Here is a 26,963-nt window from a genome sequence, read left to right as displayed (position 1 = left end):
GGAGGCAGGCGCATTTGTCCTCCTCCATCCCCCCCCCCCAACAATTTCACCGCAGTTGCAAAAAATATTTTATTTTAAAATTTTCCGCTCTCGTGCTTTTATTTTGAAGGCGCACCACAGCCCCTTCAGCACAGCGCTTCCTGCTCCCCCTCCCTCCTCTGAAAGGCTCAGAGAGTTTAGGAGGCAGCGGGAGTTAGAAACTAAGTTTGAATGAGGTAAACGGTTTGTCGGGAATATTGCCATGAATATCGCTTGTTTATAACATCTTGTTGTCAGTTTACTTTCATAAATAGAACCAAAACTTTTTTTTTTAAGTCGTTTTAATTCTGGAATAGTCACACGTCTAATATTTTACTGCTAACTTTGTCTAAAAACTTAGCAACAATGTTTTATTTCATCACAAGGAAATGAAACGGAAGCAAAATTAGCCTTTTTTTCTTGTTACTTAGTGTAATGTCAGTGTGAGCAATGGCTACACAACACCTGGTCATACTCTATGACTTAACATGTATTACATTAGATATTCAGGAGAATGGCAGTGCTAGAATAGTGAAGCTAGCTTGAAGAAAGGTGAAGAGACCGAGGAAACTCTGGTGTGGTCTTCAATTAGTTTATTGAGCATTAACTGGTTTTAATTTTTAAATAAACTAAACTATTTTATTATAAGAAGAGCAGATCAGGGAAGACATAGGAGAGTCAGGTGGAGTTTCAGGGTGTGAAAATATAAAAATTATTTAGTTCGTTTATTACCAGGGATGGCATAGTTACTTTGAAGAAATAACGTACTCTGAAAAATCCATCAGCTAGAAAATGTACATCTCTTTTCCCCTCCATCGTTTACGTTTGTGTCGCTGGTTTTACACATGAAACGTAAATCCCCAAGGAAAAAGAAGAAAGAAACAATATGTGTTTACTAAAAAAAATACAAATATAGCAACACACAGTAACTTGGATACCTAATTTTAATCTGATTATTGGATAGTAACGCGTTAGATTATGCGTTACAAGGGGTCCGATTAGAGTAACGTGTTGATGACACTATTATTTGACATTATTGCTCTATCTATTTACAGATCTGTCAGGGTTCCCATATGTGTCCCCCGCCCCAATGATAAACTTCCTACGCCCTTGCCTGTATGTGTTTAGCCCATAACACAGCTGCTTGTCTGATATGAACAACCTGTCCTCTTCATGCAATGAGTCTTTTTTACAGCCAATAAACTTCACTGAGAGGCTGTCTTACAAGTTATGGCCACACCTTTATTGCTCAAACACTGACACACGCTTTACATGCAAGTTGTTACATGGATATTAGTTCTGATCATCTTTGAAATGTTTTGATATTAATTCGACCAGTGATTTAATGTGAAAGGAGCACAACATTCATTGCATTTTGCATACAATTTAGTATTTTTCTTCGAAGGAACAAAGTGTCGGCAGATTGTTTTTTTTTTCTTCTTTTTCTTTTTTTTTCCTCTTAGTGACCGCCCTTTAACTCATCAAGCCCTTCCTCTCAGGACTTTCCAAGATTTCCAGCGCAAAAACAGCGAGCGCAACATTTCCAACCTTTCATCATAAAACTTTTCTCCTTTTGCGGAAATGATTTGCACGCTTTCTTTGCACAGCTCGGACTGATTTCAGGCAACACTATGTGGCTTCCCTGCAGATGCACTACGAAGTATGTGGCTGCCTCCATCAGACGTGGCGTCTCGGCATCTTTTCTTCATGTTTTGCGCCGCGGCAGGAGCAGCTGGAACTCGGCGGCCTTCATGCCGGAGTCTGCGGGCTTCGAGGGCGTTTCTGGCCGCGACGCTCTGCACGACTACTCGGTCTCCCACAGCGAGAACTTCTGGGCCGCCGTGGCCCGCCAGAGGCTGAACTGGATCCGACCTTTCGACGCTGTGCAGGACTGCGATCTGAGCCAAGGGAGGATTAAGTGGTTCGAGGGCGGAAAGCTGAACGTCTCCGGTGAGATTATGTTCACGTTTTAGCTGAAAGCGAGACACGTCGAAAGCGTGTCGACCCCTTGTTTTACAGTTTTACACAAGATGACAAACTGATAACAATGTGCGCCCTGAACGCATCACGTGGTTTAACGCTGCTTTGTTTACGTTGTGCACGTCATGTACAGTGAACTGCTTGGACCGCCATGTGCACACCTGTCCAGAGAGGGTGGCCCTGATCTGGGAGAGGGATGAGCGGGGGTCAGAGGTCAGGTACACATACAGGTGAGGATGTTGGAATCATACAAGGTCACGATCTTTTCTTTTCGGTTAAAATAAAATAAATGTGTGACTCACCTTTATCTTTGTAAGGGAGCTACTGGAAATGACTTGCCGCTTGGGGAACCTGTTGAGGCGGCACGGCGTAAAGAAGGGGGACTGCGTCACCATCTACATGCCCACCTGCCCTCTGGCTGTGGCGTCCATGCTGGCCTGTGCCCGGATCGGTGCTGCTCACAATGTGGTGTTTGCAGGCTTCAGTTCAGAAGCCCTGGCAGAGCGCATAAGAGACGGTGAGCTGTGCAGGTTGTGCCGGGTTAGATCTACCTTACACAACAAACAGCTGATCTCAGGGTTGTCTATAATCAACTGAGTTTTGTTTTAGCTTCCTGTAGTCATGAGTACTTCACTGTCATAACAGAGTTGGGATCATCTTGCTGCTCAAACAGAGTCTTTTATTATCTCTAACAGAGGGACATTGCACCATGAAAAATGAGAGGAAGGTGCATCTATAAATGTGAATGAATGTTAGAACTCTATAAAAATGCCTTGATTTCTTACGGCCTTTTCTTGTTTCATTAATGATCAAACCTTATAAGTGTTAAAAGCAATATTTTAGAAGTTTTAAATAACAATATGAAGTCCAAAGTCAAACATTACAATGTGTAAAAAATAATAGTACGTTGTTTTGCTTAAATGAATGACTGAAATATAGGAAAATTTTAAGTCATTCAACATTTTTACTAGGGAAAAAATCTGAAACGTTTTGCAAATATTTGAATTCACACCTACAAAGTCAATTTGTCTTTTTTTACTCTCCGACTACATCTATGATGTGGGGTTGTAGTTAGCCATGATCAAACTTATTTTGTAATTCCATATCGTGTAAAGCAGTTTAGATTATAACATTTCTACATGCAGATTATAAAGGAATGCAGGAATACATGCCTGCGACACTGTGGACATGGTCAGTTGTTAAAGTTATGCCCAGATAAACTAAAAACAGTCTTCCACGTGGACTCATTTTTACAAAAAATGCAACATAAGCCATTTATTTAACTTCTTGTGTTAAAGGCACACATTCATTATTTTCCTAAAAAATATGAAGAACTGCAGAATTTTATATAAAAACCCAGCTGAAAGATAAAAATCAGCAAATTAGTACTCGGGATGTTTGGATAGGATATAAAAGAAAAGTCTTAACAAAAGCCTTTTTTTTTAGGATTTTTATGGTATGGCTGCAGAGACGGGCCCCTTTTAAAGTCCCCTCTGGTTATTCACAATGACCCACTTGAGCTGGCCAAGCCCTGTAATGATGTGTGCTTCCGTCAATAAAGTAGACGCAGCGAAACCAGCAGAGTGAGAGAGGCGCTGCAGCTGACAATGAAGCAACCTCCCACTTCACACTTACTTGTTAACTCGTCTAAAAGAGGCGCAACAGCAGGGCATCATCTCCAACCCCATCAATTTGTCTCAGTTGTTCCAGAAACCCCAGCCAGGTGGGGAGCAGGCATCTCAGGCTGGGTTTTAAAAGGGTTGTGTGAGATGTGCTAAAGCTCAGTTTAGATAGCAGAGGTGACATTCATCACATTACGCTAGTTTGTTAACTGAATTGTTATTTTTGTGCAGTTGTTTCTTTACTTCTCCTTCCCTGCGTTGTCTGTAGCTCAGTCCAGCACCGTCATCACCGTGAACCAGGGCGTCCGGGGCGGGAAGATCACAGAGCTCAAGAGGACGGTGGACGCAGCCGTCCAGAGCTGTCCGACTGTCCGGCAGGTGTTTGTGGCCATGAGAACTGAAAAAAGAGTCGAGATGGCGGACAGGGACATCGCCTTGGAGGAGGTCAGAGCCTGACTGGCTGACTGTGTGTTTTCAGGATACGATGTTCATAAAGTAAGATGTCGTGTTTTAGAAAAGGCTTTCGGGGAATTGTCTGAAAAAAAAAAAAAATCGAACGTGGAACAGCTGAGCAAACTCCCGTCTGCTCACTTTGATGTGATGAAACCAGGCGCTGCCTCCTGAACTGTTGCGATAAGGTCACGTTCCTGACCCCGTCGCGACCTCACTGTTCTCTGCTCAGGAGATGCTGAAGGAGGACGTGGTGTGTGAGCCGGCTGCCATGGACAGCGAGGATGTCCTGTTCCTGTTGTACACATCTGGCAGCACGGGGAAGCCCAAAGGCCTGGTCCACACGCAAGCTGGATACCTGCTGTATGCCGCTCTCACACACAGGGTGAGCAGCGATCCCACAAACACAAACTGCTGATCCGTCTCTACGACATAACGTTTAACTTGTCTTCTCCCTCCGGTTCGTGTCCAGTACGTCTTCGGCTACCACGATGGGGACGTGTTCGGCTGTGTGGCAGATATAGGCTGGATTACTGGACACAGTTACACGGTGTACGGGCCCCTGGCCAATGGAGGGACCACCGTTCTGTTTGAGAGCACTCCGGTGTATCCCGACCCAGGTTTTGAATTCTAAAATAATGTTTTAAGTTTAAAATTGGTACAGAGTTTCTGCACAGCCTTGAAAAGTTTGGGAAAACTATGAGATCCTCTTTGAATTTCCCCTTTGTGGGACAATAAAAGGTTGTTTCTATTCTAGCCTATTGATCACTTTCCAGATCTGGCTAGCTTTGGAAAAAAGGAAATGAAGTTGGCAAACGTTTGTTTTTCCAGTTTTGTTCCCTATTTTTCTTTTCTAAAGAACAAAAGTTGAACACAACTTAATAAACTTAGTTGTTTTCACCTTGATTTATTAATTTGACATGATTAACCTATAATTCTCTTACTCAAATCTTAGTTTTACCCATTAGTATTCTAGCTATTGACTTTCACACTCACTTAAATATGAATAAAAATGCAAACAACTTTAAATTCAGGTTAAACTGTATTTGTGTATATGTGTGGCTATTTTTGGAGGCTTTACAAACAAAATAAATATACAAAGTTCCCAAATCATATGCTTTTAATCTAATATGCTGCACTTTTTATTTAAAAAGACCAACAGTTTTATATTTTCAAATAAAGGTGATCTATGTTTGACCAGATGCAGTGAAAGCAGTGAGATGGCCCAGATGCTATCTTAGTACTGCATTGATCCACAACTGTGAGGTGTGTATATAACAAAACTGCTACTAAAACAGGTTAACGGTTAATACTTGATATTTAAATGTCCTGAATTTAATCAATTGAAGAAAAAATATCATCTTAGTAAATCAAATTAGTAGAAATTATGTTTTTTTTCTGTGTTTGACCACACCTCACCTTGATTTTAACATTTAAACCACCAGTATTTTGGTTTTTGACTTACTGACTGAAAGCACATCTCACTACTGTTAAACTGGTCCTGCGACTTTAAAATGGGTCTAAAATGTAAAACAAAGAACTAAAACTGCAGCATGATTTTACAAACCGGAGTTCCAGATTTCAGAAACTGCTTTTAAAAAATGCGTTCGGTTTGGGACACACCACCACCAAGTCAAAAAGTTAATCCTGAGTGAAATGTTACTATACTCTAATAAACATATCAAATACCTCATTGTGTTGCTTAATTATTGAAGCTACCATTCAAGTAGCTACAAGGGTAATATTTTGCACTCACACATCCAAGTTAGAAAAGTGTGTAATTTTAAAATAAATAAAGTGCAAGAAGGACACTGCTGGTGGAATTATTTGTATCCTATAACATGTAAAGGTCTGGTTCACAGGGAGGTACTGGGACATGGTGGAGAGGCTGAGGATCAACCAGTTTTACGGAGCTCCCACCGCCATCCGCCTCCTGATCAGATACGGAGACCAGTGGGTGAAGAAGTACGACCGCTCTTCCCTCACCACACTCGGCTCTGGTACGTGAAACACTTTGCTCCGAAGCGGGAAAAGACTTTTGGTTTTTTTTGTCCAGCTTTCATCTTTTTTAGGTTGGACTTGTAGCAAGTCTTTTTTTTTTTAATCTGCCTGCTCTTTAGTAAATGTCTTTAATTTATGGAACATCACGGATTCTCAGCTTCTGCAATGTAAACAGGATTTGTTTTGTTTGTATTCAACTGCTCTGCTAATAATAACAAAAAAGTGAACATGTATTTATTACAGCACTTTTAGCAAGATGACTGCTGTCAAGCACAGAGTGGAAAATCACATGATGTCCTTCTTTCCTCACCAGTCAGGCTGCAAATTGCCCTGAAAGAACAAACAGAGGCTGATGCAGGCTTGAGGTTTACTGAAAACCAAACTGGGGTTGGCAGAGAGCCGAGAAAGAAACGAAGCCTCGACCTGAACGACTTTCACCTTTGTCCCAGTTTTCTGTGTTTATGTGTAAAAAAAAAAACTGTAGGTGTTTTTCACAGAGTTGCACTGGACAAGACTGCATGATGGCAAACGCGAAACAACTGCAGGGAACGCAGGTTCACGTTCACATTTCTTAGGAAGGTCACGCTGTTTCTACTGCACATTACCAGTTTTCTAGCATCAGCCATACAGTTATATTTATATTATTACTAACTTGGAGTCACTATGGGTTGTGGATAAAAGCTTTTTGGCTTCATTTTGGATTTTTTGCTCTCCTTAAGTACCCTGTAACTGTTAATCATCAGCCTGTAATTATTAAAAACCTATGAACCGATTATTATTTGCCCTCAAGTCTAACTTATCAGCAAAGCAGTTGTTTTGTACATCCAGAGGAAATCTACAAATACATGAGATTAAAATGGCTCCGCGCTAATAACGACGTATAATGACATAATACGTAACTGATGGTGTTTGTGTCTGCAGTGGGTGAGCCGATCAACACAGAAGCGTGGGAGTGGTACAACAGGGTGGTCGGGGAAGGACGCTGTCCTGTAGTGGACACCTGGTGGCAAACCGGTAAGATACAGATCCTGTAATCTAAAATTTTGTAGAAAGTTACCCAACTTTAAAGCAAAAAAAAAAAAAAACCTCATATCTCACAGCTTGTTTGACCTACAATTAAAACATCGTCAATAAGCGTTTGAGGCTATTTTGACATAATCATCTTCATCTCATTAGCAGCCATGATGGCTGATCTGTCATCTCAGAAAAACAGAGACCTGAGTCGGATCCTATTTCACAAAACTACATTATCATTTCATTAATAAAACAGAAAAAACAAAGATTTTTATTTTTTTACATTTGAGCAGAGAAGAGTTTTATTTGCTGTGTCGGGATCATCAGGTGTCAACACTCAAATAAGTGGACCATGTGGTATATTTTTAAGCTTGACTTCAGTCTGCTACTTGTGTGCTGTTATTTGTACAGTGTCTTGTCAGGTAAATGTCAGAGGAATCTATAAATGTGTTAATGTCAGATCCTGGGAGTCTAATAGTACCATCTTCCTCATTGGAGGAGAAGCTAGCCTCACAAACTCCTCCTCAAAAGAGGCCACGTCTGCACAGAAGCAGTCCATCTTAAAGGGAAAAGCCGTCAGCTTTGTTCGCCAAACGGGGACTGTTACATAACGTGTGTGCATGTAAACACAAAGGCTGTTATAGCAATCAGCTGTGCAAATGTGTTCTTCTAAACTTCTTCTGCGCCTTGTTTGGGTCAGCAATGGTTTTGGCTTTTGTCCTCTTTCTATTGTTCATTCATGAACACTTACTTTTCCTGAGGCAAGTGAGGCCTGCAGGGCAGTTTCTTTTATTCTGAGCTTGTTTTGTGACGTTCTGGATGAGTCTTTCTTTGCGTTCTCGGAATAACTTGGAGGCTACACACGGCTGGGAAGGTTCACCGCTATTCCACGTTGTCTCCATTTGTGTTGTTGCTGTGACTCGCTGGAGTCAACAAATGAAGACTGACATTTTTTTTTTTTTCACCTGTCCTTAAATTTCTTCAGATCAGGGCATGATGTGTTGCTTTTTGATCCCACCTCATGCTGTCAGACAAGTGCTTTCTTATTTTCCTAGGCCTAGCAATCATTGGGTCTGGGTGTAGCTGAGGAAATGTAACTCAAAGTGTGGTTAATCACTGCTAAACCATGAATTAGGAAGAATATATAAAAAAACAAGAAATCTGTAAGGGAGTAAGTTCTGTTTCATAGTACTGTAAAAAGGAAGTGACGTAAACACACTACAGGGATTCCACTTGGTCTGACACAAGAAAACCTTCTAGAATATGTTTTCAACTTTAATGTCGCAAGAAAACAGCCTCCATGCTTCCACAACATTAGCTTATGATGTCAGCATGCTGTAAATCATCGGATTTTGCTAATAAAGTAAACTTTGCTGAACCCATCTGACACTATGTGTTTCACCCTAATCAGATCGAGTAATATAAGCAAATGGCGCACACCCGTGGTAATTAACATGCAAATGGTAGAAAACCTATTACCACTGATGATAATGAAACATTAGAGCATCATGAGCTTAAGAATCAGAGACACAGATATGACCCAAATACCCTACTTCTGCAAAAAGGATTATGTTGTTATGGTATTTTTTTTCCGAACTAATGTTTTCAATTATGGCTAAGTGGCATTATTCATAAATGACATTTGGTTGATCAGGCAGCAAGTAGCCTGTTTAGTAGAGAAAAATTAGATTTTTATCCTCTGCTGGCATCCGAGTCGAGTGTCGGATCACCAAGGGCAGGGGAGGTGAGAGGGTGAAAGGGCACGGACGTCTCAAACAGCAAATCGTTTTAGGTGGAAGTCAGTCGAGGGGGTCTCTGTTCGTTTCCAAGCTTTAAACAAACAAAAAAAGATTTATTTATAGTCGGCATTTAAAGGATTATAAAACAGTCACCACCAGAAAGGTAGTGAAACATGAATTTACTCCTGGGAGACAGTTTTGAGCACAAGTCTCAGAGTTACAGTCAACGAGAACAACGCACAAGTCTAATGCCATTGTGGCATCATCTGTTGTGTCCTACTTTAGAGCAGCCCCCTCTGCTGTCGCTACCACTGGTGCCACCAGTAGGTGGATTACCAGAGCCCATGAGGCCTGGGAGGCTCTAATTGCATTTAATTTACTTAGTATGATGCTAATACCACAATCTGCATCTGGAGTCATGAGAAAGCCTTATGCCGGGAGTCACAAAACATTACTCAGCTCCATCCGTTCCTTGTTTTGCCTTTATTCCCGTGTGACATTCGGCATACACAGCCTACTCTCAATTTGTATTTTTAGTGTAATTAACTGTAGTGATAAAGATGTCATGTAAAAGTGTTCGCGGAACGGCACAAATGTGATAAATAAAAAAGAGAGATAAATAGATCAGACTTAGCTTTTGTTAACATTTTACATGTGAACACCAAAATATAAAGTACTGCACTAGTTTCATCACGGCTGCACAGTGGCGCAGTTGGTAGAGCTGTTGCCTTGCAGCAAGAAGGTTCTGGGTTCGATTCCCGGCCTGGGGTCTTTCTGCATGGAGTTTGCATGTTCTCCCTGTGCGTTGCGTGGGTTTTCTCCGGGTACTCCGGTTTCCTCCCACAGTCCAAAAACATGACTGTCAGGTTAATTGGCCTCTCCAAATTGCCCCTAGGTGTGAGAGTGTGTGTGCATGGTTGTGTGTCCTGTGTGTCTCGTGTCTCTGTGTTGCCCTGCGACAGACTGGCGACCTGTCCAGGGTGTACCCCGCCTCTCGCCCGAAACGTTGGCTGGAGATGGGCACCAGCACCCCTCCCGACCCCACTGAGGGAAAAAGGGTGCAAGAAAATGGATGGATGGATGGATAGTTTCATCACACATTAGCTGTGATTGTTAATTTGTCTGACAGATTAGATTGCTTAAATAGTTTAGCAATCTAACATTGCTAAACTAGTTAAAATATAAAATATTGGGTGAATGCTTGTTAAGGTTTTATGGATCCAATGTTTAAAGAAAGAATAGTATTTAAATGATGATTTGATTTAGAGTGAAAATAACTCAATTAAAAGTGGCCCAAACATTAAATCATTAGACATTAGAGAACATTTTAAATGATAAAAATAACAGTGGCCCGAACATTAAACCCAGAGGAACCCCATAAATCTAATAATTATTGTAGTATTTAAAGTACCTTTGCTACAACTGACAAAAATTAGGTTGTATGATTGGGTTATAATGCTGTAGTTAGTTTGACTTATCTAAGTGTGTTATCTTTGTGCAAGTAAAAAGGAAGCATACCTTTCAAATCAATGGTGTTAATATACAAGTGATCTGGTGTTTATCCAATGACGAAATAATTTAAATTCAACATCAAGCGTGCAAAACACACTATTGAGTCTACAATGTCACTATTCATTAAACAAAAATGAAATCTAAATGAAAAAGTTTGCAAAAGATCAAAATACCTCCCAAAAACCCGGCTTATGTATAAAAATGCACCGTCAAACTTTCGTGTCATTTTCTTTAGGTTTGGAAATAAAAAGTGAATAAAACTTGTTTTTTATTTTGATGTCAGTTGTTACACTATGACAAGGTTTCGATGAAATTACTTTATCATTTGCTTTTTGTTTTGACCTCAGAAACAGGTGGCATCTGCATCGCCCCAAAGCCGTCAGAACCAGACGCAGAGATCGTCCCTGGGATGGCCATGAGGCCCTTCTTTGGCATCAAGCCGGTGCTCATGGACACTGAGGTGAACCGCTTAGCAGCGTGTGCGTCTGTGTGTGTCCTACCCCCACCCCGCGAATGCCGCACGGCTGTGGGAGCAGCCTCGGGGAGAAGGTCAGATTAAGGATTATAAAACAGTCACCACCAGCTGTGTCACTTTTGATACCCACCCTGCTCTCAGCCGTCAGTCACACTGATATGCCGCCTGCAGCCCACAGATTGTGCAGACAGTTGGAGTGACGCGTTTCAGCTGACCTTTCTTCCTCTTGCGCGGCGGAAACGGAAAAAAAAAAAACAACAAAAAAAACTTCAGCACTCAGTGCTTACTGTTGCGTTACTAGCAGCCCAACCTCTCCGTGAACTCTGATTTTTACATTATTTGCAGTTACATTTGTTAAGAGTACAACTTTTTCCTCCGTCTTTCCAACTCACTTCAGCGTTTTGCTTTTGCGTAAACAGATTTGTCGTCTTTTGTTATTGCAGGGAAAGTTACTGACTTCCAACAACACATCTGGAGCTCTGTGTATGGCTCAGCCGTGGCCCGGCATGGCAAGAACCATCCACAACAACCACCAGAGATTCCTAGAGACCTACTTCCATCCTTATCCGGGTACTGTGTTCAGAAACAAACAACCTCATATTTTCAGCCTTTTTTTTTTCATTCTTCACATCAAAAATGGAAAATAAAAACCCTATTTGTAACAAACCATAGGGTACTTCTTCACCGGTGACGGAGCCTATCGTTCTCAGGAGGGCTACTACCAGATCACAGGGCGTCTGGATGACGTCATCAACGTCAGCGGCCACAGGATCGGGACAGCAGAGATAGAGGACGTAGTGGTCAGTTCACCTTAAATATACTCAAGCACACCAACATTATTTAGGCAACATGTAACAGAAGCCAGTTAACTTAGATTTACTGTAAACATCCCAAGAAAATGACACTGATTAGCATTAGCAAAAACAAAGTCACGGTAGTTTGTTTGCTAAACAGAGGAAAAAAACAAACCTAGTTAGCATAGATTTTTTTGAGCCATGTCTTTTATTCCGAAACGCTTTATTAAATCACTGAATATAAAAGGAGGTTTGCATTTTATGTCTGTGACAGAATCAGTGTAGTGCAGTGGCTGAGTCTGCAGTCATTGGATACTCTCATAACATCAAGGGTCAAGGCAAGTACTAACGTGTCCTCCACATGTTCACGTCATATTCAGCAAGTTAGAATATTCGTTCAGATTGAGCCCGTTTATCAGACTTAAGACTACTTTTCGCTGAGCCCACATTTCTGTTTTTAAAAATTGCGCTGTTTTAATTTTGAATATGTTTTCTTTAGCTGTAAGTGGAAAACGATAACCAACAGAAATAAATTCTTTCCAACATAAGTCTGTGCGTAATTAATCTATACAATGTGTCTCACTTAGTGAAAGTTAATAAAATATATGGGTTATTCAGCAATATTAAAATTTTATAATCCAAAGATTTCTTAAATGGCACGTTCTCCTGTATTTCCCATTTTGAAGGTCTTTTTGTCAAATGATATTCATGCACCAGACAAACAGGAAGTCTTAGATTACCAAGAATACATTCTTCAACTGTCGGATCAAATTTTTAAATTGCAGAGTATAAATTTAAAACTTTTGATTTCTCTCAATGCAAACTGAGTTGTTTTTTTTTTGCAGTGAACAAACGGATATAAATACCCGTCTATTCTGATTTGCTAGGAGTTTACGCCTTTGTGGTCCTGAAGAAGGGCGTAGACGTGCAGGAGGTGGATCTGTCCAAGCAGCTGAACAACATGGTGTCTGAAAAGATCGCAAAGTATGCCTGTCCTGACTTCATTCAGGTAAATCATCTCTCTGGCTGGGTCCAAATTACAAGCTTCCATTTAAAACAGGCTTCACTCTGTTTCTTTATCCTTATCATATCTGTGACGCAGTTTGTTCAGATGAAGCCCATTTATCAGATTTTATCCTTATCATATCTGTGACGCAGTTTGCTAAACGGTTGCCTAAAACGCGCTCGGGGAAGATCATGCGGCGCGTGCTGCGCAAAGTTGTGGACTGCGATCTGGAAGGTTTGGGGGACCTGAGCACGCTGGACGATCCGGCAGCGGTCCAGGAGATCATCGAAGGCCACGAGAAGGTCTTGAGTAAATAAGAGCCATGGGAGTTCACTTTCCCGAAATCGATGAAATGTAAAGGAGGCTGTGATGGATAACTTGCACATTCCCATTAACCACACATGTGCCTTTAAAGAAAAAATTATTTTAATGACCAAATGTTTCATTTTATTGTACATATAAATCTTTTTTAACAACCCACATGTCTTCATTTTAAGACTGTGAAACCGTCAGATGTGGCTATGAATAACATCATTGCAAAAATAACTTTAATGCACTTAAGAAGTGTTTTTCTATAAGATTTTTAACACAATAAAACATTTTTTTGGGTCCAGTTTCTGAATCTCAAGTCTTTTTTTAGTAAAACACTGCATTCCTTGATTGCTTTAGATAAGAAAATAATCAAACAGTTGTTCAAGACTGCTCACATGGACTGATTGAAACATGTTTAAGAGGATTTGAATGATAAGTTATTAAGAAACCTTGAGGTTTCCTGCAGGTCAGCGGGTTCACGTGGCTTCTTGTCTGAGGCTGAGGGTCCCACTGGTTGCTTTTAACTTGATTAACTCCCATCGGCCTTCTCCACATAGCTTCAGTTGCATGTCGTGGTACTGGAAGATCGGTATGACGTGTTAACGAAGCGGGCACCAAAATTGAGAGCAAAGCAAAAAAGATTTCAAGGCACAAAGGCCTGATGAAGCAATCATTATTTTCACCAACATATCCTGTTAAGCTGCTGATTAAATTGTGTTGAAAATTAACCTGTTTCTTTGACTTTTACTTTAAAGAGGCCATATTGTCCTAGCTGCCCTCAGAGAGGTCTTGGTTCTGCTTCCTTGCTTTCTTGATGCCGTTTAATGTTTGCATTGGACTTTGACTCCAATGAAGCAACATTCTGTTGTGTTCGGATAAATGGGCTGGACAAAAGTAAATGATGGAAAAAGCAGCAAAGGTCCAAAGAAAAACTCAATTGCCTATGCCACTTCAAAGATTATTAGACGGTCTGGCTGTTTTGAAGCAAAGCATAAAGAAATGATAGGTTTGCAGTACACCTGATGATTATTCAGCTTACCTTTTCAAGGCTGCTACGGTGTCCCAGACTGATCAAAGTCATGCCCAGCTGTTTACAGGTCCGGTACAGCTGAGCCTCTGCTTCCTCTGTTAAAGCACTGGTGGCTTCGTCTAAAACTAGTGGATTAAGAAAAATAAATTAAAAAAAGGTTCCTTACCTCTAAATGGCACTGTATGTCATTGTCAGAATAAAGGGTTTAGACAAAAGCAGCTGGCCACACCTGAGCTGCAGAGGAACTCACCTGCATATTTTGGCTGCAGGTAGAAGAGTCGCGCAAAGGAGAGGCGCTGCATTTCACCTGGAGACAGAACATCATACCTGCAGGAATACAAAAAATATATATTAGAAAGGATTATTTTTATTTTTGTTATTTTCATAGCTTTTACTTTATTTTGCTGGTCATACCAGTTCCAGTCCACTTTCTCATCCAGACCACCGGTTCGTTTCAAGAGGTTTGACTGCAGAACGCATTGGAAACGGGGTTTATTACCAGTCTATAAACAAAGTCCCAAGGATCTAAGAAACGTTTTATTACTGCACGACTTTTACTCACCACTCCTGCTAGTTCCAGGAATTGAATAATTCTATCATCATCTACTGACCCTGAAAACGAGGCTTAATAAATATTATCATCTCATGTTAGTCACAATAATACAGAAACCATGAAGTAGCACTAAGACAGAAAGCATTTGATGAAATGGAAACAATCCCAGAAATGTGCTTTATAGTAAACTCTTAATCCTTTATACTAATTATTTTGTTCCCTATTCTTGTGTAGAGTACATGAGATGGCATATTATGAGATGGCAATATACAGTATATAAATAAAGATCACTTAATTGAATTCCTAAACAACATTTGTTTTCCACCAGTTTTTGTATTGTCTTATAGTTAACTGTTTGATTATAATATGTGATACCTGATGCAGGGTAAATATCCTTCAGCGGGTAAATCACCTGTTTGAGGAAAGAAAAACTCCAATAAAAGACAAGTCACACCCACACACACATAAGAGTATATTTGTTATTTGAATTCATAAACAAAGCGTCACCTGCTCACGCAGAGTGCCGTCGGTCATGTAGGGTTTCTGAGGTAGGAAGAGGGTCCCTCTGGGACCAAAACATGTGGTCATCTGGACAAAACCTAAAGGCGCAGAAAAAAAAACCCCTGAAAAAATGATTGCATCAGCAGCCTGTAACGCTGTTTTATATAAGTGCCACATTGAGCTGTCAGTCCGTTTATGTTTGTGCTAATGTATTCAACAATACATTTAGGTTACTATTTAAACATTCATCTGTGCTCTGCTGGTAACTGATTCAACTGAAAGTGATGCATCATCACATTTACGTAGAGCAGGTACACAACAAGCACTTGTGTCCGGAGTTATTTGTGATACCCTAATGGTTCAACAACAGTCGCGGTCTTCCTGCCGTCTCACCGCTGTGTGCCTCCCAGAGACGGTTGAGGACCCTCAGCAGGGACGTCTTCCCTGTGCCTGTGTTCCCCACCACCAGCAGGTGAGTCCCCTGGCTGATTTTTAGACTCAGGTCCTCCACCAGGAGCTGATCCGAGTACGGAGATTTGTACGAAAGGTGGTCCAGGATGAAGGCCGTATCCACAGGGCCCGCATGGACATTAAAGTCACTGGATTGGGGGAGATTATATTAAAATCGAATGCAGGCTGTCTTCGGTTTGCTCCCCACTTTCATTGTGTTTGTGTGAAACCGCTCCCTCTGACCTGTCAAAGTCGTAGCTTTCCCCGGATGCGGGGTCATAATCGCACTGCTTGTGAAGGATGTCATCCATCGCCTCCCTCAGCTCCCCAATCCTGACCACAACAACACAGAGCTTCAGAGGCGGGAGGCCAAATCCCACCGACGAAAGACCTGCTGTCGTTAGACATGCAGCGTCATACCTGTGGGTGTATCCCGCCACATCTGACAGAGTAGTTGACAGGTCTATTAACTGCGTGAAGCCGTTTATCAAGTAGATGCACACAAAGGCGTTCTGCATATAAAATAGGGGAAAGAGAAAGAGGAGAGGCAGGGAAAGAAAAATCACACCTTTGCTGACTAAATAGAAGAAAAAAATGCAGCACAAAGTCAAATCCTTAGACAATTAGATGTGTTGCAATGAAATAAATGCTAAATATTGGCATTGGCTCTTAGACTGAAAGAAAAGAGTTTTTCTGCCATCTAGTGGACAAACTAGGAACAAAAGATTTGATTTCTGCAGCTGCTTCCTCATGAAGGAGCTGATAACAGGTTGAAATAAAAGAAAAGAGCTCTGCATGAGCATTTAAAACAACAGGCCCACCTTACTGATGAGTGCGCTGAGTTCACCTGGAGTGAGACCATCGTAAACACCAGTGAAGATGGGAATGGCGATTATAATGTAGCTGAGGAACCCCCCGAGGTAGTCAAAGGTGTTTACTCCAACTGTGGCAAGAAGAGTTACAGTTGAAGCGAAGAAGTTTGAAATGCTCCAGAGGCGAAATGTGCTAATAGTTGATGTTCCTACTATAAAGCCAGAGCTCCTTGTTGATGAGGCTCTTCTGGGTCTGCAGCAGGGCCTGCAGCCTTCGGTCAGTTCTCATGTGCTCCACTTTACCAGCTCTGAAAATGAAACACAGACCGATCTTTTTATGCAGTTTCATACCTGGTCGTCTTTCAGCACAGAAACACAGATTTAAATATCTAAAACTATTTATTAAAGACTTGATTTAAGGTGAAACTCTAGTTTTTAATCCCCAAACAAATTTCTGTATTTGTTTGACGACGTAAAAGGCCGACGTAATCTTGAAGCTGAAAGATCAAATCTGAGTAAATAAAAAGAGTCACCATCTAAGAAACTGACAGTATATGAAGACGCTGTGAGTGAATAGAGAGTTTGATTGCTTTGTGTGCGTATGTGATACAAATTATTATTATTTTGGACTCACCTGAAAAAGGCGGCGGACTCTGCATTGACACGAATTTGCATGTGTTTAAATCTGGAAAACAAATCAGCACATTTATTTCAGCATAGGCATTAATAGGAAGCATTTATAGCACAGATTGTTAATGGTTTTAACATATGATTAAAAAAAAAAGATCAAATATAAACTGCGAGCCGACGCATATCCTGCGTTATTTAGAAAGAAAAAGGCACCGCGCCAAAGTCCACAGAAACTTCCTTTACATCAAACACTGGGGAAAGCCTTGTGTGTGTCAGGAGCTCGAACCACTGTGTGCACAGCACTTTGTGTGAAAGTTACCTGAAGTCTCCCTCCAGTTTCTCTTGCTCAAACAGAGTGGACACAATGGGCCCCATGAGGATTTTATTGGCAATAGTTCCAACAACAAAATATCCAAAGATACTCACAGGACCAATCCATCCGGTGCTGAAAAACAAAGGGAATTTATTTTTAGGCGTTTTGTGAAACATAAATGCAATTAAGAATCTGTTACATTGTTTGGCAAGACCAATAGAGTTCAGACATATTTTCAGAGATGGATGTGATGTGAAAAAAAAAAATGTCTCCCTGTGTTACGGCCCCTGGCCTCTTGAGGCTGTGCAGGCTTCCTTTTTGTTATGCAGGTGAGAGTACACCTTCCTGATTGGCTGCCTGAAGGCTGCAGGAGAGCAGCTACACCATTGGACCAGCAGAGGATTGGCAAGCCAATCAAACGTTGTTGACGCTCACCTGCACCATATTAAAGGCTCCTGAATCCATTCCCCCCAGTGGGGCCTTTAGTTGGAAGAGGTTTTGTGAAACTGCCGCCCCTGTTTGGTGTTTGCAACTGCTTTGGACAGTTTTTGAACTAACTTGGTCTTGTTTGTTCAGTTGAGCAGTTTTGACTTTGCTCTAGTTTAATTTCACAAGCTAGAAGCTTGTGTTTGGGAGGCTTGGTGTTTAGCCTTAGCATTCCCTTTGCGTGTTCTTTTTCCCCTCCCTTTTGAGTTATTTTGAGTTTACTTTGAGTTGACTCGTTTGGACATTTTGTAACTTTAATTTGCACTTGACATTCTTGAGTTTGTTAATCCCGTTTGTTTTGCATTAATTGGGATACATGGTGTTTAGTGAAACCTTTTATCATTTTACATTCCACTTGTTATTCTGGACACATTTTATGTTACCGCCCCTGGACCCCTAGACCTTGGGGGGCTTAACACCCTGGATAAAAGTTTATCGTTTATTTCAGCTTCTCCAACCTCATTCTGCTGCTCTCTTTCGTTTTTTTTTTAAATTATTCATACAATTAAAACCAGCCATCTTTTACTGCAGTGCAACTGCACCTATCATGTTAGTTTACAACATCTTAGCTTCATAGTTGGACATGTATACTGTAGCAGTAATGCGACGTCTTCCTGCACACGGACCTGCGGAAGCATTGGTAGGTGTAGTAAGAAATTGTGAACGGTGAGACAATCAAGCGACTGGCCATGGTGCTCATCTGCTTACAGAACCTCTCCACATCCTGACTGATCCGCTGGTCTCTGCGAGATACACAGGTGCAAAAGAGAAACAGATAAATTGACTCAGTTTTAATAGCCAAAAGATTTAGAAATTGAGATTTACAGTTCAAGACTGTTGTGCACAGTAAAACTGAACATTTTATTTGTGCATGCATATTTTAATTATTTGGGTAGTAGAAATGGAAAGGAGAAAAAAAGAAAACCCCTATGCTTACGGGTTATCAATGTCCTCTTGGAGTACATTTAGTATGTAATAAACTCTGCCCTGGAAGTAGGACGAATGGAGGCTCTCAGTCAGGGTCGTCCTCCAGCTGAGATACATTTGATTGCAAATGTATTGGTCAAGACTTTTAAGCTGAAAAGCAAAAAATAAATGAATAAATAGCAAGTTTAAATCTATAAAAGTATTGCGACACTACACTGCAGTTAGGCTGGGAATCAAATAAGAGTGTAAAAGTGTACGTATAAAAAAATACATGTCAGGGTGACCTCACAAAGATGAAACAATCACACAATTTTATAGCAAACCATAAAGTAATATGGTGTTACGTCCACCAGGCTCGTTTGATGGGGCAACATTAATGGAGACCACACAAGGATTTAATGTGTAAATGAAAGTAGAATTTATTAAGTTATATGAAAGAAATAACCCTGAAGAAAAAAGAAATGCCTGAAATAAGAAACCAAAATAGATTAGAGCAAAACCTATAAATAACCAGAAATGAGCAAATGCAAAACCTAACAAAACTCAACCAAAAGATACAAACCAAACCAAGTGGGGATCTGAGGAGAGGGAAGGGAAAAGCCTTCCCTCTGCTGTACGCCTAGCAGCTTTAAAGCTGCAGGACGCCAATCAGAGGAACACCCAACACCTGCAGGGCCTGACTGCAGAACCCTGCAAGGAAAAAGAGGGCAGGGCCCACTGATGCCGTAACACCTTCCCCCTTAAAACAGAGGTTCCCACTAGGACCTCTGTAGACATTTTTTCCTGCTAGTCTGGTCTATCAATGGCACGAGACAATGCATCAGCCAGCACATTTTCAGTGCCTCGAATGTGCCGAATTTCAAGGTTGTAAGGCTGTAGAAATAAGGCCCATCGCATCAACCGCTGATTGGGGCTCTGTAAAGAGTGCAAAAAGGTCAAAGGGTTATGATCTGAATATACCACAACAGGAAATGCACCCCCACCCACATACACATCAAAGTGCTGCAGGGCCCAAATAAGGGCCAAGGCCTCTTTCTCAATGGTCGAATAATTAAGTTGATGTTGATTGAACTTCCTAGAAAAGAAACACACTGGATGGTCAATTCCTCCTTCGTCAGTCTGCAACAAAATGGCTCCTGCACCCACTTGACTTGCGTCAACCTGTACCTGGAATGGCCGGTCTAATCTTGGAGCAGACAAGACTGGTGCAGTGCTCAAGAGAAACTTGACATTTTCAAATGCCTTCTGACAAGCTGAGGACCACCTAAACTGGACTTTAGCCTTCAATAGGTCTGTTAATGGAGCCACTACAGTAGAAAAGTTCTCACAAAAGTTTCTATAGTAACCCACCATCCCCAGAAATCTCATCAACTCCTTTTTTGAGGAAGGAGGTGGGAAACCATCAATGGCTTGGACTTTTGCCCTTACTGGTTTCACTTGTCCTTGCCCAACAACTTTTCCCAGATAAGTCACTGTAGCTCTTGCAAACTCACATTTAGCTAAGTTCACAGTTAGGCGAGCATCCTGAAGACACTGAAACAACTTCTGGATACGCAGCACGTGTTCAATCCAGGTGTCACTGAAGACCACTACATCATCCAAGTAGACAGCACAACCTTCCAAACCAGCCACTACTTTATTCATCAGCCGTTGGAAAGTGGCAGGTGCATTCCTAAGGCCAAAACTCATTACAGTGTAAGAGTATAATCCTGATGGTACAATAAAGGAAGACACCTCTTGGGCTCGAGCAGACAAGGGTACTTGATAATAACCTTTGAGCAAATCAAATTTACTCACATACTTTGCAGTTCCAACCTGATCGACACAATCTTCCATCCGAGGAAGCGGGTAAGAGTCAGGCTTTGTAATGCTGTTCAGTTTCCTATAATCAGTACAGAATCTAAAAGTACCGTCAGGTTTTTTAACCAACAAACATGGCGAAGACCAACTAGAACAAGATGGTTTAGCCAGGCCATTGTCCAGCAAATACTGAATTTCTGACTCCAAAAACTTACTTTTCTCAGGAGGCACACGATAAAAATGTTGACGGATGGGTTGCGCATCTCCCACATCTATGTCATGCTCAATTAAATTGGTACATGTTGGAATGTCACTGAACAAGGCTTGAAAATCCATAATGGACTGCTTCAACTGCTCACTTCTTTCTGCAGACAAATGACTCAATAATGTCTGTATGTTAGACAACATCTCAGAGTTTTTAAGTCTGGGCTGGAACACTGTGTCATCTGGAGTCTGCACATCCTCATCCAAACCTGTGTTGCAGCTCGAGTCTGCCTTCACAGAAGCAGCAACTGCCTTCCCATCTTTTTCTTCCAAAGTAGAACCAAAGTAAGGCTTCAATAAGTTCACATGGCAAAGCTGAGTTGGTCGTTTACGGTCTGGGGTAGAAACCACATAGTCCTGTGGTGACACCCATCTCAACACAGAATACGGACCATAAAACTTTGCTTGGAAAGGTGAACTCTGAATGGGAAGTAAGGCAAGCACCTTATCTCCTGGATGAAACACTCTATTTTCAGCTTTCTGGTCAAACCATCGCTTCATTTTCCTCTGAGCCTTTTTAAGATTCTCAGAAGCTAGTTTGCCAGCCAAGAAAAGTCTGCGACGAAAACCATTGATGTAGTCAAACAGGTTTGATGGTGGCTCAGACCTCTCCAAGTTGGTTTTTAAAATAGCAAGAGGACCACGCACATGATGTCCAAACACTAGTTCATTTGGACTGAACCCTGTGCTCTCTTGTACAACTTCACGAGCTGCCAGAAGTAGCCAAGGCAGACCTTCTTCCCAGTCTCTACTCAACTCTGTGCAGTATGCCCTCAACAAAGCCTTCAGGGTTTGGTGAAAACGCTCTAGTGCCCCCTGGCTTTGAGCATGATAAGCACTGCTCTGTTGATGGACTACACCTAGTTGTTTCAAAATCTCACCAAACATGCGTGAGGTGAAATTGGTACCTCTGTCAGTCTGAATGGTCTTTGGGATTCCAAACACTGAAATAAAGTTAGACAAAGCTTTGACCACCGACTTTGTTGTAATGGTTTTCAGAGCATATGCTGCAGGATAACGAGTGCTTTTACACATAACCGTCAGTAAATACACTGATCCGGACTTTGAAGGACTCAGTGGGCCAACACAGTCAATGATCAAGTGTTCAAAAGGCTTATCAGCAGCAGGTATTGGAAAAAGTGGAGCTGGTTTCAACGTCTGATTAGGTTTTCCAGTTAGTTGACAAGTGTGACAGGTTTTCACAAACGCAGCAACATCTTTTTTCAGACGCGGCCAATAAAAATGATGTAAAACTCTATTATAAGTTTTATTGACTCCGAAATGACCAGACAATTCTCCATGAGCAGTTTTCAAAACAAGGTTTCTGAACTTGACTGGAACAACAACTTGATAAATTGGACCAACAATATCCCTGTCACTGTAGGGTAACCATTTACGTACCAACAGATCTGCTTGTAGAAAATACCCACATGACGTTTTTGTGTCCTGTTCAGCTGTCTGGACTTGGTCAAACAGGACAGCTAAGGTTGTGTCCTCCTGTTGGGCTGCAATCAACTCACTGAGTGACAAAGGAACAGGAAGAGTTGGCAAACAAGCAGTCTTCTCAACAGAACTAGGCTTACCAGACTCAACCTCCTTATCAGCCAAAGCACGAGTGATGGCACGAGTTACTGCACAAGCTGGAAACGCCTCAGGGAAGTCTTGAGCACATTTGTCTGACACGGAAACAGATGGAGACGCTCGGACCACTAGAGGAGGTGCAACATCTCGCCACACACGTCCACCTGCCAGATTGTTTCCTAAAATGAGAGACACCCCTTCCACAGGCAAAGAAGGACGAACACCTATCGTCACTTCTCCTTGTACCAGTTCTGACTGCAAATAGATCCTATGGAGAGGCACAGAGAAAGTTTCCATCCCAATACCTCTAATTAAGACACTACGACCAGTATCAGAACATGAAGAAAATGGCAAAATAGAATCCAAGATGAAAGATTCAGATGCTCCGGTGTCACGCAGAATCTTTACAGCCACTTTATTAGAACTTCCATTCAGAGTAACAAACCCATGTGTGATGAAAGGAGCGTAATCTTGTCCGACATCCTTCACAAAGTTCTGGGGATCTGAATCAGTCAGTTCTGAAAAAGATTGAAAGTCAAGAGGTGCAGCTAAGACAGTTGGTCTTACACTTTCAACTTTAGGTAGCGGTGTAGACTCCACTGAATGCAACTGTGTAACACTGGCTAAAGCCACAGGTTTTCGATGATCCCGTTTGCCCCTATTTGATTTAGTTTTGATATTCAGAGGACACTCATTTTTCCAGTGTCCCTTCTGGCGACAATAGTTACAAACCAAGTCTGCTTTAGATCTCAGTGTATGATCCAATCCATTTTTACCAGGAAACCGGTCATAATGAAATTCCTTAAGGCTGTGGTCACCTTTCAAATGAGAAACCCTCAAAGCTTTATGGGTCAGAACATACTCGTCTGCTAAGACGGCAGCTTTAGCAGCAGTTTTTACTTCATGTTCATTGATATATATAGCCACCCGTTCTGGAATAATGTTCTTGAACTGTTCCAACACCATCAAGTCACAAAGTGATTCAAAATCATCCACACCTTCAGCTGATAACCAACGAGAAAACTGGGTGTTTAGTTCTCTGACCAGATCCGTGTTTGACTGTTTTTCAGCTTTCCTGCAGCTCCTAAATTGTTGCCTGTAATGCTCAGGAACCAATTCATAAGCTTTCAACACAGCTTTTTTAACAGATGTGTATACCTTTCTTTCAGCTGAAGTTAATGAAACATATGCTTCTTGGGCCTTACCCACAAGCACACTTTGCAGCAGCATGGAGCAAGCTAGATCACTCCAGTCATTGTCCTCTGCCATGTCCTCAAACAAAGAGAAAAACACATCAGGATCTCTTTCATTAAACTTAGGCAACAGCTTCAACATGTTAACCAAGTTATGTCCAGAAAACCCATCACCACCTTGAGACAGATTAACAGATCCACCACTTAACCTGCCCTCAGACCTCAACTTCAGGCGCTCAGCTTCCAAAGATAATTTCTTCACCTCCAACTCATGTGCCAACCTCTTCTCCTCTTGTTCCTGTGCTAGCTGCTTTTCCTGTAAAGCTAGTTTTTTCTCAAGCTCATATGCTAGCCGCTTTTCCTGTAACTCTAATTTTCTCTCCTCAAGCTCATGTGCTAGTCGTAATTTTTCTAACTCCAACTGCATTTCCATCTCAGTTTTATTCGACTGAAACTTTAATTGAGAAGCTTGAGACACTGTTGAGCTCGACAATTCATTTGGAGCACCAGTTAAAGAAACTGAACCGAGGGAAGTTTCATCTGTCACATCAGCATCTGAAAGAGAGACAGGAAAGACATTCAGTTTTACAAGTTCGTCTTTTAAAAAACTTCTTAGCGGAGGTAACCTTAATCCTTTTACATCTTCAAGATCAACTTTAAAGTGTTCAGCTACTTGACGAATCTGCTCCTTTGTAAGCTTTTCCAAGAGTTCTAATGTTGGAGAAGACAAGAAAGAACTCACAACGTCCATCCTCAAACCAAACTAACCCAACAACCCCACTTTCAAAAAAAACAAACAATACAGGTCAAAATATACCCAATTGTTTAAACAACCACAAGGAAGTGCATGACTGGTACAAACAAATGGCAAACCTCCATTTTCCTACCACTAACTAAGTGCCAAAAACCCTGACTAACCTTAGCCTAGTCTTCAGGCCTTCCTCCAAGAGCCAAGTCACTTTAAGCACCAAGATACCGCTGGCAGCAAATCCCTCCAGGCCAAGACCTCTCAGGCAGCAAACCACGGCGGTGCCCTCAGCCCAGAGTCCAACCCAAAAATAACAAACCAAAACAACAAACAGGGTAATCTAAAATGAAGTTGCCACAAACAAATACCAGACAGCACTTACCTTTTTTCAAAACACAACCCTCTCTCCCCTACCAACAAAAATCCTCATGGACCTCCAGCAACAAACATGAAACATCAAAAATGTCCAAAATCTAGTAAGGTAAAATTCCTTAAACTAGCCAAATAACCTGCAGTACAGGAAAACCAAAGTCAGGGGCATGTAACTGCAACCTGAACTCACCAATGAGGCCAATCAAGCATAATTAGCTCCCACAATGGCAACCATGAAGGGACGAGCCCCCACAATGTTACGTCCACCAGGCTCGTTTGATGGGGCAACATTAATGGAGACCACACAAGGATTTAATGTGTAAATGAAAGTAGAATTTATTAAGTTATATGAAAGAAATAACCCTGAAGAAAAAAGAAATGCCTGAAATAAGAAACCAAAATAGATTAGAGCAAAACCTATAAATAACCAGAAATGAGCAAATGCAAAACCTAACAAAACTCAACCAAAAGATACAAACCAAACCAAGTGGGGATCTGAGGAGAGGGAAGGGAAAAGCCTTCCCTCTGCTGTACGCCTAGCAGCTTTAAAGCTGCAGGACGCCAATCAGAGGAACACCCAACACCTGCAGGGCCTGACTGCAGAACCCTGCAAGGAAAAAGAGGGCAGGGCCCACTGATGCCGTAACAATGGTGTCTCAGACAGACAGCTAGATGACTGTATGACAAAATGCACAAATAAATTAACAAAATAGAGAATTAAGCATGTATGATGAGAAAGGACAAAATAATTTGTTTCAGTAATACAAGTGGAATTATATGTCAAGATTTAAACAAACAGATATAACTGATTAACTTATATCAATAACATGATTTACATGAAACAAACATCTGCTGAAAGACAATGATCAAACCATTGGTGGTTTAAAAGATAGGGGATCAGGTGACAAAGGGCCAAATTCCAGGTTTTAATGGGAAAATCAATCAGTGTGACTTTATTCTCATGTGGTCACAGGAATGAGAGATAAGGGGACAAAACCGGCAATCACTACTACATCAATTTACCGTGGAGTTGAGCAAAATGAGCACCATTGCTGTTCCCATCAGACTCCTGAAGCCGGAATAATCTTTGTCTGCCAGCACGTTGTAGAAGTGACTGGGGAGGATGCCCACCTGGTAAATGATCAGCTGCTCTGGTGGTAGAAAAAAGATGTTAGCACATTGCAATACTGAAAGACAAGTCAGATAGGGAGTCGTAAAGCAGCTCAACCCAAGGTAAAGGTCAGCAACAGGACGCATATTTTTGCAGTCAGACACAAAAGGAACAAGAGTTCATCAAGAAGTTTCTGCTATTACATGACTAGTGTGATTTCAGCAATTCATTTCCTCTTTCTGTCTGTGGTTGCTCAAATGGGTTCATAACTACCTGTCAGAGAGACACCCAGCAGCGTTCCGAACATTAGCACACTTTGACTGGACCATGATGGGAACAGAACCCTCTGGATGCTGCAGAACCTCTGGACAAACGTCCAGTCTAGTTTTGGTCTGAATGATTGAGAAGAAAATTATGAAACATTATCTTAATTTGATTTTCTGGATTATCTTCTACAAAAGCTAAAACACTGATATGTAACTTTATTTAAAAAATAAAATAAAATAGACTCTTAGTGTCTATGTAAATACACACAGTTTACATCGTAATCTTGTAAATCAGGGTTTTTTTGTTTTTTGGGGGGCGTGGGGGGTTTACCTATTTGTCCTTTTCTCCTTTGACTTTTCCAGGCAAGGCATCTGAACCAGCAGCTGGGAAATAATTCCCTTCAATATCACAGCTCACATAGGATATTTACAGGTCAATTAATATTCCTTAAATGTTCAGGCAAACCTGAGAGCAACCAGGGCTCCAGATAATCTAAAAACCAACAGATTTGCAACATCCGAATGAACTGACAGCCACTAGCAAGTGCAGCTACAAACACGTAACTAGAAATGGATGTTAAATCGTGTCCCTTATTATTGTTTCAAGGCTATGTAGTTAGTTCGCAAGAAAGTTTAACTTATCCCGGTTAAGTCTGCCTTGCTGCTTCACTGTCAACCTCCGCTTCTGCTGAAAGCAAATGTTTTGGTCAGCAACCGGGTCATACTTCCGGGTTCCCGAGTTCCTCTTCGGTTTTTCGAAATAAAATTTAGCATGATATTTTTGAAAATAGTAATATAAAATATTTGTTGATATCATAGTAAAAGAGCACAGTAAAAATATAATTTTTTTATATGTATAACTGCTTACAAAAACATAAAGGTATATAATATAATAATAAATAAACACATAACTTCAATTATTGCAAATTAATAATTTAACAATAATTATTAATATTCACTTAAATGTCCCAAGATATATGTAAGTGAATATTTTCTTGTAGAC

The 26,963-nt window shown here is 41.2% G+C and overlaps 2 protein-coding genes across 5 annotated transcripts; one reads left to right on the top strand and one right to left on the bottom strand.

Moving 5' to 3' along the window:
- Nucleotides 1–121: 121 nt before the first annotated feature.
- On the top strand, nucleotides 122–13,224 carry acss1 (acyl-CoA synthetase short chain family member 1). 3 transcript variants are annotated; one of them, XM_081602506.1, is made up of 15 exons: nucleotides 122–215; nucleotides 1,667–1,968; nucleotides 2,132–2,228; nucleotides 2,316–2,515; nucleotides 3,889–4,064; nucleotides 4,303–4,455; nucleotides 4,543–4,690; nucleotides 5,933–6,070; nucleotides 6,993–7,085; nucleotides 10,684–10,796; nucleotides 11,255–11,381; nucleotides 11,484–11,611; nucleotides 11,880–11,943; nucleotides 12,493–12,614; nucleotides 12,764–13,224. In XM_081602506.1, exons 1-15 carry the CDS (start codon nucleotides 211–213, stop codon nucleotides 12,926–12,928), a joined length of 2,031 nt encoding a protein of 676 aa, XP_081458632.1. In that variant the 5' UTR covers nucleotides 122–210; the 3' UTR covers nucleotides 12,929–13,224. The 3 variants fall into 3 exon arrangements, 2 of the variants coding, with proteins under 2 accessions (XP_081458632.1, XP_008396082.1); XM_008397860.3 differs by lacking the exon at nucleotides 122–215 and having other exon boundaries at nucleotides 1,314–1,968; XR_014085602.1 differs by lacking the exons at nucleotides 122–215; nucleotides 11,880–11,943 and having other exon boundaries at nucleotides 1,315–1,968; nucleotides 12,764–12,900.
- On the bottom strand, nucleotides 13,020–26,696 carry abcd4 (ATP-binding cassette, sub-family D (ALD), member 4). Of its 2 annotated transcripts, none has more exons than XM_008397862.3 (19): nucleotides 26,292–26,696; nucleotides 25,968–26,086; nucleotides 25,607–25,734; nucleotides 18,636–18,775; nucleotides 18,325–18,441; nucleotides 17,219–17,344; nucleotides 16,904–16,954; nucleotides 16,483–16,577; nucleotides 16,279–16,400; nucleotides 15,878–15,969; nucleotides 15,701–15,790; nucleotides 15,401–15,606; nucleotides 15,014–15,105; nucleotides 14,882–14,918; nucleotides 14,516–14,577; nucleotides 14,368–14,420; nucleotides 14,204–14,280; nucleotides 13,963–14,078; nucleotides 13,020–13,501 (listed from the first exon to the last, which is right to left on the bottom strand). In XM_008397862.3, exons 1-19 carry the CDS (start codon nucleotides 26,330–26,332, stop codon nucleotides 13,400–13,402), a joined length of 1,866 nt encoding a protein of 621 aa, XP_008396084.1. In that variant the 5' UTR covers nucleotides 26,333–26,696; the 3' UTR covers nucleotides 13,020–13,399. The 2 variants fall into 2 exon arrangements, with proteins under 2 accessions (XP_008396084.1, XP_008396085.1); XM_008397863.3 differs by having other exon boundaries at nucleotides 14,516–14,565.
- Nucleotides 26,697–26,963: the final 267 nt, after the last annotated feature.

Source organism: Poecilia reticulata, chromosome 21 (genome assembly GCF_904066995.2).
Source record: "Poecilia reticulata chromosome 21, P_reticulata-male-v2, whole genome shotgun sequence".
Taxonomy (NCBI): Eukaryota; Metazoa; Chordata; class Actinopteri; order Cyprinodontiformes; family Poeciliidae; genus Poecilia; species Poecilia reticulata.
The sequence above is the reverse complement of the archived record's forward strand: the minus strand, read 5'-3'. Positions and strand labels throughout refer to the sequence as shown.

Bases quoted from the DNA above. Each gene is read 5' to 3' on its own strand.
- acss1 (XM_008397860.3), top strand. From the start codon at position 1,650: ATGTGGCTTCCCTGCAGATGCACTACGAAGTATGTGGCTGCCTCCATC. The intron at 2,229-2,315 runs GTGAGGATGTTG...TATCTTTGTAAG, and splicing joins GAGGTCAGGTACACATACAG to GGAGCTACTGGAAATGACTT. The intron at 11,382-11,483 runs GTACTGTGTTCA...AACAAACCATAG, and splicing joins CTACTTCCATCCTTATCCGG to GGTACTTCTTCACCGGTGAC.
- abcd4 (XM_008397862.3), bottom strand. From the start codon at position 26,332: ATGCCTTGCCTGGAAAAGTCAAAGGAGAAAAGGACAAATAG. The intron at 16,578-16,903 runs GTGAGTCCAAAA...TTTCATTTTCAG, and splicing joins GAGTCCGCCGCCTTTTTCAG to AGCTGGTAAAGTGGAGCACA. The intron at 15,970-16,278 runs GTGGGCCTGTTG...TTTTATATGCAG, and splicing joins TCAGCGCACTCATCAGTAAG to AACGCCTTTGTGTGCATCTA.